Source organism: Trichoplusia ni, chromosome 15 (genome assembly GCF_003590095.1).
Source record: "Trichoplusia ni isolate ovarian cell line Hi5 chromosome 15, tn1, whole genome shotgun sequence".
NCBI classification, from domain to species: Eukaryota; Metazoa; Arthropoda; class Insecta; order Lepidoptera; family Noctuidae; genus Trichoplusia; species Trichoplusia ni.
The window spans coordinates 893,313-904,804 of record NC_039492.1 but is presented as its reverse complement, the minus strand read 5'-3'; the positions used below and the strand labels follow the sequence as shown (position 1 = coordinate 904,804).

The 11,492-nt window shown below is 34.7% G+C and overlaps 2 protein-coding genes across 2 annotated transcripts in view; one reads left to right on the top strand and one right to left on the bottom strand.

Annotated features, from left to right (window-relative positions):
• The first annotated feature begins 848 nt into the window (after nt 1-848).
• Nucleotides 849-1,722, top strand: LOC113501108 (ragulator complex protein LAMTOR5). The gene is made up of 2 exons (XM_026882126.1): nt 849-1,201; nt 1,693-1,722. Coding segments are annotated over exons 1-2 (273 nt in total). The 5' UTR covers nt 849-929; the 3' UTR covers nt 1,694-1,722.
• A 476-nt stretch (nt 1,723-2,198) lies between these two features.
• LOC113501107 (calcium channel flower) overlaps nt 2,199-11,492 on the bottom strand; it is a 14,740-nt gene continuing 5,446 nt past the window's right edge. Inside the window, exons 4-6 of the mRNA XM_026882125.1 lie at nt 10,513-10,720; nt 8,626-8,736; nt 2,199-6,564 (exon numbers count right to left, since the gene is read on the bottom strand). Coding sequence (XP_026737926.1) covers nt 6,420-6,564; nt 8,626-8,736; nt 10,513-10,720 — 464 coding nt within the window. The 3' untranslated portion in view covers nt 2,199-6,419. The remainder of the gene's footprint in view (nt 6,565-8,625; nt 8,737-10,512; nt 10,721-11,492) is intronic.

The following is an 11,492-nucleotide window of genomic DNA, read 5'->3' as shown; positions in this document are numbered from 1 at the left end:
ATACAGGTTTTCAAGACCAAAAAGTACGTTGACTTGAACTTGAGGACTTCTTGTTGCTAAGTTTTATTTACGCTTGATTTAATTGGTACATTAATCAAAGTTAATTATCGTTAAAGTGTGTTTGTGTAGGTTGCAGAACAATAAAGAACTCTTTGCTGCTACCTAGAAAGGGTATTTTTATTAAGATTTAAAATAAAGACAAGTTCCAACATTAACTGACTTTAACTCTTGCTTAATATAAATCGCACATCCAACTCATTCGATTAAGCTATGTGAGTTACACAAATGTACTCTGATTCTCTTAAATCAGTAGGATAACTATGCCAATGTCAGTTGCATCAACCACCTAATTTACCTTAAGGTTACCATGAGTTATTAAGTTTTCAAAGCAATACGCGTAATGGGACTTTAGCACTTGACCTTGCTGGCACTGAACTCATTTCCGCAGTTAGAGGATGAATGCTGAGATTAAAGATAAATAAAAACTATGTTTTATTAGCAAATCTAATGCGTAAAACAAAGAAATTTTTGAAACAAAAGTAGGAATACACAGTCGTATTTATACGTCTGTGCATTCCTACTTTTGTTTCAGACAACAGACGTATTTGTACGTCTTTGTAGGAATACGATATACTAAAATTCATAGTAGTCTTCATTGAAGACTCTTTTTTATGGTTTTTGAATGCGACAATCGCTCTTTAACGTTTTCAAGTGAACAAAAATCTATCAAAGATACTTATACAATTTATTGTAAAATCCATCTGGAATTCACACAATTTCCGAACTATTGAAACTGTCATTTGTGACAGCGCCTTGACATTGACAACTTATCAAACTTGACAGTTTACTAGCACTTGGTGGTGAGTGTATTTGTGCAATTTCATTTTGTTGTTTGTTTTCAAGCAAAAAATCAGTTTGAAATCAGAGTCATGGAGAAGGAATTGGACAAAGTAGTCGAGGAGATAATGTCGACGCCTAACGTAAGTGGGTGTTTAGTGGCGGACCACCAGGGTTTGTGTCTGGCGGCGAAGGGGACTGCCCACGTAGACTCCGCGGGGATCATCGTAGCGATATCGGAGCAGGCGTGCAAGATACAGCCGAACCTGAAGCCACCCACCGTCTGTCTGGAGACGGAAAAGAAGCAGTGCCTGATCCAGCGGCACGGGACCATCACTGGGGCGATATATAAAGACAAAGCATGGCAAGTGTTTTCCGACTTTATTCTTATCTGTTTGTATTGAAGCTAGATTCTTGTTTGTTATTGACTTGTAGTAGCAGTAGGAAATTTTCATCAAGAAAGTTTCATTTTGTAATGTTATTAATGTATGAGAATGATTCCGTTCTATTGTCCTTCTATCATACCTACTCATTTAGTTGGTGTATAGGTCAACAGAGATTGCAATTATTGGTATACCAGCTGTTGCCCACAACTTTGTGTACGTGTTATTAAGATGTTCAAGATGTTGATATGATATGTATGTTATTTTTTCAGGCTACTGAACACTATTTTTTTTTTCCAATTAAGTCTAGTATATCCTAAGATTAGATCATTCAACCAAAACCTTTTATAATAATAGTACAGATTAAAAAACTTTTAAGTATAATTCTTATTAATTTTCATTGTGTAACTATGGAAATGTTTCAAATGAAAACTCTTGCTGTCGTAATTTAACATATTTCTTCTTGTTACAGATGAAAATAAGAATATTCAAGTAAGACTGATGGATGCCATGTGATTCTCTACTGGAAGTTCTTTTTATTTTTTTAATGTTACCCTAAATATATGTATAATATTATTAAGTACTATAAAATAATCTGTATAAATATGTAAATAAATAAAGATTCTAGCTTACTCCTGTTTTCTTTTTTTGAAGCAAACAAATTTTAGTAAGTCTTATTTAGTCTGGAAAGTTCAATAAGAAGAAACTGGTTGAATTTGCTTTTTGAATGCTTTTTCCGAGTTGGGTGTCTTTGTGCTTGCGATTTGTATGTTTGTAAAACCCCCGCAACACAAGGATTAAACACCTTACTGGGAGTCACTTAAAAAGAATCAAGATAGAGAAGAGAAATGTGAATGTAGAATGTTAGAGCAAAGGTTTGTTATGTAAATTAATGAAAGTTGTCCAGCTAAATTTAACTCTTAACACACAGGTTTAACTCTCCATGAAAGAGGAAAAATAATGAATAAAACTCCCAAATCAATATACACACATTTATTACAGATATGCTTTACTAAATATAACATTAACTTGACGAGAAACAACTGCAACTGCTTACACTATACAACTATGTATACAATACAATGTATACTCATTATTGTTACTAACAATCATAACTATACCACTTGGGTTCAGTGCAGGGATAACTTATTAAGAGACGGTAGGTTCAATTTCTGCAAATACGTTACCTTGAACTAGTTAGAAACTCAGTTGGAATCTGTGTAATTTACGACTGATTCTGTACACAATTATGATGTAATTTTGACAATATTTATTTCAATGCTACAATCAATTTGGTAGAACACAGTATCTTGCTTAAATTGAAGGTTGGAATTCCACAAAACCTGAATGACCAGGCAGGGGACTGGATATTAACATCGTCACAGTCTAATATTAAACTATTTCTGATACAGCTGAGAGAGATATAATCATTACACAAAAAAATATCTCCAGTCCATATGGGCACAATAAACACGAGTAATAATACATTTTAATAAATTTAGATGATGATTTATATTACGAAGATTGTGTAAATGGTCTAATCTAACACCAATTTGAATAATAAAACACTGACTTACAATATCAGTTTTGGTTACCAATTCACTGATTTAATAACAGCTGAAATATTTAAACTGCTTCTTTATGACATTGAGCAATGGATGACATGGATGTTAAGAATGGGCAACCAAAACTGATCATTAACTTTATAAAACTACCATTTGTCTATAGTAAAACATTGAGCTCCTAGGTTTATCTCTGCACTAACTCTAAGTATACAAGCAACTTAACTATTAATGATAACCATTGTCTAACCGACCGTTTAACTAACCGAAGTTGCAAGTGTTTAGGCTAAGCAATTAACTAATCAATTTAACCATAGCATATACTATATACAATCTCAAAATAAATTCTTATTTTAACAATTAATTCGCTTAATATACATAAATAAATCGATGCATGTAAAAATAATGAAGTTATAAGTTACAAAATTATAATATTCAAATGTAAAATAAGGAAGCACATAACATTCAATCATTCCAATTAAGTGTTGCTAGTTAATAAATTCATTATGCCTGATCCTGTATTTTGGTACTAGCAACACTCCATACAAATTCAAATAATAAAATCTTTACTAAAATATTGGCTGTGTGTGAGCAAAAATGTTAAAACTAGCAAAATATTACCTACGACTAGGGTCTTTTATACACAATAATACTTACGCCGTAACTGAAGCGTCATATCGATACATTACAAAAATATCTTGCAATTACAGTAACAGTGATATTCTCATCTATTATAATTGGGTTGCGGAACAATTACCTATTAGCTAGGTGTCGATATAATTTATAAACGTGTTTAACTTTTGATCCGAGCAAATCTGCGATTCTCAGCATAATTTTAGTTAACTTATGCTTAGATACCGTCTGCTCGGTTAACTATTGGTAAATATTAATATTCTTTTACAATATTTTATTTTAAACGCGTATAGACTAAACGGAAATAAAACAAGTTGACACTAGCGCCACACTGTGACCACGGAGAAAAGCGGAATTAACGCGAACTTCGCAATTTTTTACAACATATCAGTTAATTTATACCTCGATTTTTGTTTCCGTTTCGTCTACACGCATGAAAAATTGTAACAAAAAATATTGTTCTTATTAACCACCATCTTTCCACGGGTACATTAATTATATGATTCTTCTGTGTATTTTCGTGCGACCCCACTACCTAACGTATCTAACACGCCAACGAATTGACATCGTTATGTTAACAATTCAGGAACTACGTACAACTAGGTATTATATTGAGTCATGCAAGATATATATTCATTAATAATAACCTAGTTTTCGAAAGATATTGATTCAGTACGATTTTGGAATGCATATAAATAGATATGTGGATTCCAATGCCTGGCAACTTGACTTCAATTTGAGAATAGGTGCGGCTACAAGTTAGTGGTAGACACCATTGCTAAATAATCCAGGTTAACTTTAACATGTTAAGTACTAAAATACCTGGTATTTGGACAGGTGTTACTTGCCAAGGAGCCACTATACCTGTATGTACTCTCCGTGCAGAACTCCCGCCGTATGCGTAGTTGCATCTAGCTTATACGACGGACTAAGTTTTCAAAAGCACTTTACAAGTCCAATATTAGAGTTGCGCGCCTTCAGTTAGATTGCAGTCCGCCACGAAGGCAAAGGAATCCTTTCCTAATTACTCTAACACAGAGAAACAAATGCTTCCAACACAATCCACGACATGATGATGACGATAGTATATAACCAAGGTCAGAGGGCCAACCGCCACCGCTTTGTGGAAACGAGACAGCACTACACGGGCGTAGAGCGTCGTCTCTTTTCAACAACTGTTATAATTACTTTAGTTCGTGGTGATAGGTCCTCAGAACATCGTAACAATACAATAAATAACCACTTTACATTTTAAGAAAAATTTCGCTAGCTACTACCATTATTTTAATATTTTTGCAACATGGCTGCTTATCAAATTATAAACCAACAGCTATATGGACGAAAAAAAGTATAATCACAATAATTATTATTGGTCAACTGACTGTGTGACCAATTAAAAATAAGGTTACAAGTCAAAATGTTACTATGTATGAATCTGAACTAGGTTTACGAAGATATGTTTGTGTAAAATATAGATTTTTTTTTTGTCATATTTTAAAGAATGCTCTAGAAATATAAAAAGATCTGGCTATGTAACCAGATATTATATGGTTTGAGATTACCTGGACCACCATAATACGTGTAACAAGGCAAAAAATAAGTCGAAAATTCAATTCATTTTTTCCTAAGTTACTTCAACATTTCTAGAACATTCTCAAATGTAGACAAAAACATCAAATAGCGAAACAAAAATCGTCCGCGCACAATAACTTAACGTTACAAAATTATACTATTAACAGCCTCGGCTACATTACAATTAGAACTTTATACCTAAACGAATAAATACCAAGTTGCCTTGAAAGGGTACATAAGTCCAAGATTCTCAATGTTGCAGTTTATATAAACATTAATATTGCCACTTCATTAAACAAATTCTAAAAAGTTCCATTTTCCGTTTACTTTCCTCATTGATTCCAAATGCATTGGTCCTTTATTATGAACAATTTATTACTTTAGGGCCCATTCAAAAGTAGCCTCTATTGCAACAGACATAATTACTATTTCAGATATATCTCTTCTGGGCCAAGCGATATGGTACAATAGTTCTAGTATATGTGCTTATTTCATAAATCTCTATAGATATAACAAATAGTTGAATATATTAATTTACAATACATGCTGAATATCATCATAGACAAAATATTAACTATCTAAAAGCGGACCACAAATGAAAAAATGTTGGCAATTCTATTATTTGTTTGGAGGACACTGGTTTTGTATTGGCAACACTAAACTAAGGAGTTTTGATGTGGAATAATGCGAAACGTCCATGGGTAGCTTTCACATAGCAAAAACTGACACCACGCAATAGACACAACTTAAATACACACTATGCGCTCCGTAGTACCAAAAATTACAAATAAATCTCTTAGCAAAACACCAGTCATTGTATTTTTTTACAAAAACAAACTAGAAAATTGTATTATACTAAGGCATTCTAAAACAATACCCTAGGTAGCGAAATATTAATTTAGACGTGAACAATTTTGATACAAATGTTTGTTAGGTTATTCAAAAATGACATAGGTTAACAATCTTACACTAATACGATTAATCGATATAATTGATGACACTGTTTAATCGAACAATCGAGTGATCAGTTTCCAAGTCAACTAACTGCTATAGGACCGAGTTATCGGTTCAAAACATATCAATTGACTAATTAACTGACTGCGTCCAAAAACGACACAAGATCGACTAATCAGTTACCTTAGCAAGTTCTCAACAAAGCTTTTGCATTAACATCAATTTGTATTTGACTACAGTGGTTGGAATTCAAATTCTCGATACAAGTGACGTTAATCAAAATACTTAATCGATAATCATCAACATCAATTATTTTGAAGTACAATGATTACACTTTTAATTCTCCATACCAGTGACGATCATGAAAATACTTTATCGATAATCATGCTAAATATCAATATAATCGAGTAATCGTAGGAAAACCGAGTAGAATGTAAATTGACGTGTGTGTTGTGTAGCAGGAGCGCATACCTGCGGACTAGTGCTTGGCGGGCAGGCCGGGGGCGCCGGTGAAGCTGACGGGCTGCTCGTTGCTCACGAGCGTAGCGCGCGGCGCGCTGGACGGCAGCCCCGCGCCCGCCTCCAGGTGAGCCGCCGACGTCCGCATGTCCTCGATGGAGCCTCTGTGGGGTAACATGACACATCACAACTGGCCAGATAGCTGAGTCATTTAATATTTGTCTGAAATTTGATCTTTTAAAGTGAAATTGCTAATTATTATCTAACCACTAAGTAATGTACATTTGAATTTTAAATGTTTCAAGTCAATAAATTCAATCAAAACATTTTTGGTACTGGGAATACTTATGTTACTAGCAACATAAAAGTACAAAAACATTGCTTAAAATAAATGTATAAAAAATAAGAAATTAATAAAGTTGTGCTGCATCATCGCCGAAAGAACCCAGTGCTGAAAGAAACTTAAAGAAAGCATATCATAACAATAATGTAATGTGCAGTGTTATAAACTAATATTAGCCTTATAAACAAGTAATTCTTATAGCAAAAGATGTCCCACTGCCACAGGCCACTCCCTATCAAAGGAAATATAAAACATCGATTACCATGCTAGCTTATCTACTAAAACATAATAATTCAAAAGCCAGACTACTATACACCATGTCTTTAAATACTTAAAAAAAGGTAAACAATCTAATAGTGGAGTTTTTTTTTTAATATTTTTTTTTTACTTTTTTAGTTGTTCTTTTTTATTTTTGAAATGAGTTTTCGAACTTAAAGACACACAAACGCACTATAATTGGTACATTAGATAAGTATTTCGTGAAAGAGGACTAAAGTGAACCATAGCTGTATTTAAAATCACAAACATAATATAGTTTCACAATACTATACATTTATTTTCGTGATGATTGACACGCAAGTTATTATATAAACACACTTTCAAACTACCTTGGAGAAAGTCTGTGCGTGCACCTAATGGGCCAGATGAGATAGAAAGCTATTAATTAATTCTCAATAAATGTATTTGGTAACGTTTATCTTGGCATCTCTATAAGGCGGCGTGACGTGTGATCTAAAGATTGCGAAGCTGAAAACGAAAAAACAAACTATTTGTTGTATACGAATTATGTTTTCCTATTGGTTAATGTTTCTCTATTTTCAGCTTTGCAGCGTCGTTCTTCTTCAGCGCACAGTCTACCAAAGGAGATTATACTAAAATAGTGTCTAGTCATCAGATACTAGCAAAAAGTTTTATAAGAAGTAATAAAATACATGAAGGAAGTCAATGGATCAGGCAACGCGGTGAGATAAACAGATAAAGGGGGTAACAGAATCATGCGAGGAGTCCTCAAGCTAACAAAAAAAGCAAGCATCCATCCGTTAAACAAGACAAGAGCATGCAGCGAGGTAAATAATGTAGGTATCAGAGTGAAGGGCTCATGCAGGCTAGATGCGTGCCTCGTTTAGTTGGGGCGCCACACGTCGGGGTCCTCCATGAGCGTGGCGCTGTGGTCGTGCGCGGCGGCCGCGCCGGGCGGCGTGCTGCCGCCGGCCGCCATGGCCGCCATGTCGTCGCGAGAGCCCCTGCTCACACGTATTAGTATGCACAACACAACCACACCAATGGACAATTACTTACTATGGACTTACACGTTTATGTGTGACTACTGTTACGTATTATTATGTCGATTATGTAAGTTGTTTAATGAATAAATAACTATGAACATTTTATTGTTATTGGATTTTTATAGTTTTTACTTTTTATCTATGTATTTTGAAACGAGTAAAAGAACAAAAAAATTTCTTTACAATCTTTTTTTCGCTGCGATTTATTTATTATTTTAGGCACAGAAAAAGATGAATGATAAAACCTGCACCTTGAAAATTTAAATCCACAGAAGCATCGAAAACATAGATCAGAAGCAAGACTACGGAAGTTACAATAGATCATTTTTATTTTTTTATATGGTTATGACTTCTCAAATATTGGTTAGACAAAGACACAGTCCCACACCCAAACAAGATTAAGAATTAATTGTAAATACTATGGAAATGCTACTCGACATCACACAAGCCGCCGAGTAGACAAAATGCGACATCACTTTTTCCTAGTGACTTCTCCATAGTTTTTACAAGCCTTGAGAAACTTTTACACACTTGAGGTTACAATATTAAATATTAGTTATAAGTTAGTTGTGTGTTAAGTAGTGTGGTATACTGACTTTTTGCCGAGCGCCATCATCCCGTAGATGATGCCGGTGCCGAAGATCAGGCCGCTGCCGAACCACGTGCTCATGCTGATGAAGCACATGAAGAAAGGCGGGATCGCGAGCCTGGGGAAGAACAAACAAACAAATACATTACCTACTTTCTGAAGCTGATGTTAAAGTTCTTATTTCACTATTTTTGGGGAGCCGATAAATACATTTGCAACACGAAGGTAATATAAGCGAACATAACGAAACATTTTCCGATCCTACTTTTTACTTTTCTTTCTATTATTCACTTCGCAACTCAAGGGTTCAATTGCTGTAAGCTTCCCTAATTTCGTTCAGTAACTGGTGGGCGGTACATAGGCGTACTACAGTACTGCGTACAACAGTAATAGGCGTGGGTTGAATGTTTATTATCTTGTAAGTTATTATATTGATTAGTGATAAGTTAAAATATCTAACTGTTTTGTGTCCCAAATAAACACATATTAGGGTGCAAATGTAGGAATATCCACACCTAGTCTCATCAAACATCATTCTTGAGTGACACGGATGCCTCACCGAAGTCAAACAGACAATCAAAAGTCGCTATTAATAAACAGGATTATTGTCACAATACACAATTCATTGCCAATTTTCCCCATACCGCTGAGCATAATTGTTTATATTTATGCCAGTATTGCACTTATGCGGGAAAAATGTCACAAAAGATCATTCGAACTTATTTATTGTTCTGGAACTTTACCAAATATTTAAGTAGGTCTTAACATTTACAAATGATTTAAGGCTTACAAAAACCTACAATACTCACCTCTAGAGGAGCTTAAGGCAGGTGATATTTCTACAATCATTAACATCACTAGAAAACGCTCGATTGTGTAGAGATGTCAGGTCAAAGTCACGTGACTCATCGAATCATTTTATTATTTCCATTTGAGAATTACTGTCTTTAACGTTTTTAGATTTGTCACATTTCAGTTTTATTAACTGTCGTTTGGACTGGACTGGTTTTGATAAAACTATAAACGAAATTTTAAATAACTTATACCTACATTAAAAACTGTACATCTGATTTGTATGTTTGTGAAAAATTTGAAATCCCGCACCGCAAGGATGAAATACCTAAGTGCGGGAGTCGACTAAAAAAATCTTTACAAAGATTCACATACACAAAATCACGAGAAACTGTTATTTAAATAAAACTAGCCTTATCAACAAGGACGGAGATGTAACACCCGCCTAAGGCTGCTAAACAAACACCCTATTATCTTTCATTTAAAACAAATGATGTCCGAATTAAAAGCCTGAATGTTATGATAACACACCATCGCCGAGATGTTATCAACAAGCAAGACCATTACCTCTTATCACGTGTTGAGGAACGTTACAATAACATGACTTATATGACTCATGTAAATTATTAAAATGAGTTTTTAATACGATGATAATAGAACGTTAAACTATTTCTTGTGCTGTAAATAGGTGTGATAAGTTTATTTGTGTTATTTTGTCTGCTTTTTTTATTATAATAAGTATGAAAGTGAATAAGCTTATTGAGTTTGTACTAATAATACTTTTTCACAAAAAAACCGACTTCAACTAAAACCACTGAGCCAAACTTAATGATTTTTTATGGGACCAATGACAGCTAATCCACGGTAAATGAAAAAAAATTGTTAGATTTCCTCCAATCGTCTACTTACTTAATTTTTATGTCAAAATTTCAAATAAAAGCCGTGCCAATAGCATTTTTGGCGTACTTTCCGACGACATTTGGAAAGCAGTACAAATACAGTAGGTAGGTACTGGTACCGAATACAGGGCAACTACAAAATTTAAGGCACACGCATTTTGCTCCATTATTAAGGTGTAGTAAGTTCCACAAATCCAACTTACCCAATGTACAAGGCAGCCTTATTCCAATACGGCCTGGTTTCCATCCTATCGCTGAGGGTCTGTACGTAGTCTATGAAGAAGCAGCAGCATGGCGCCTCGCAGACTATCGCTATGAAGCCGGCCAGCATCTGCCAGATGCCGGAGATCAGGCATCCCACGTCCAGCAGAACGATACTGATGCAGTTCACCAGGCCCAAGACTATGGCAACTGGAATACGAAAGCGGGTTTCGTATTATTATTTTGGGTAATACATACACGGTTTTTACAACAATATAAAATAAACTGACAAATGCGACTCGGATTCCCGACACTGAAGGTTACGTACAAATATACCTTGATATTTTTTAACTATACGTACAGTGATATAATATTAGAATGTAAGAAGGACGTTTGATAACAAGATAAAATTAAAAAAGAAATCCCAACAGCAAAAACTTTCACCCCCATATTTAAGTACACTCGCACTTCACGTTTAATAAAAAACTAGTTTGATTGCTATATTCGTTCGGGAGCTATAATGCCATACACGCACCTACAACTTATAACACCCCTCTTTTTCGGGGCTTTAAAAGTTTATCACGGATAGAGACTGGTAAACTAATAACTATAAAGCCATCAAAAATTATATCTACGGGATCGATAGTCGACCCCAATTTCCCGATTGTTAATATAGATAACAGAAGGTCTCTTTCCCACAGCCGAGGCCAGTGAGCCAGGCGAAAGGACGGCAAACCAGGATGCTGTCCAATGCCTACTTTCAGTTTTGAAAAGTGCTAGTTAGTAGCCTAATTTGAATGAATGATTTTTGTTTTTGTCAAAACAACAATAAGCAAACACCATAACTATGTACATCCGTCACAATTTTTGGGAAAAACAATACCTACGTAGAAATTTTGAACTTTAATCGATATATCTTTTGATTTTACGATCAGCCGAAATCCGTTTTTTACTTACGAAATTTTGCCACAGCTATTTTTCA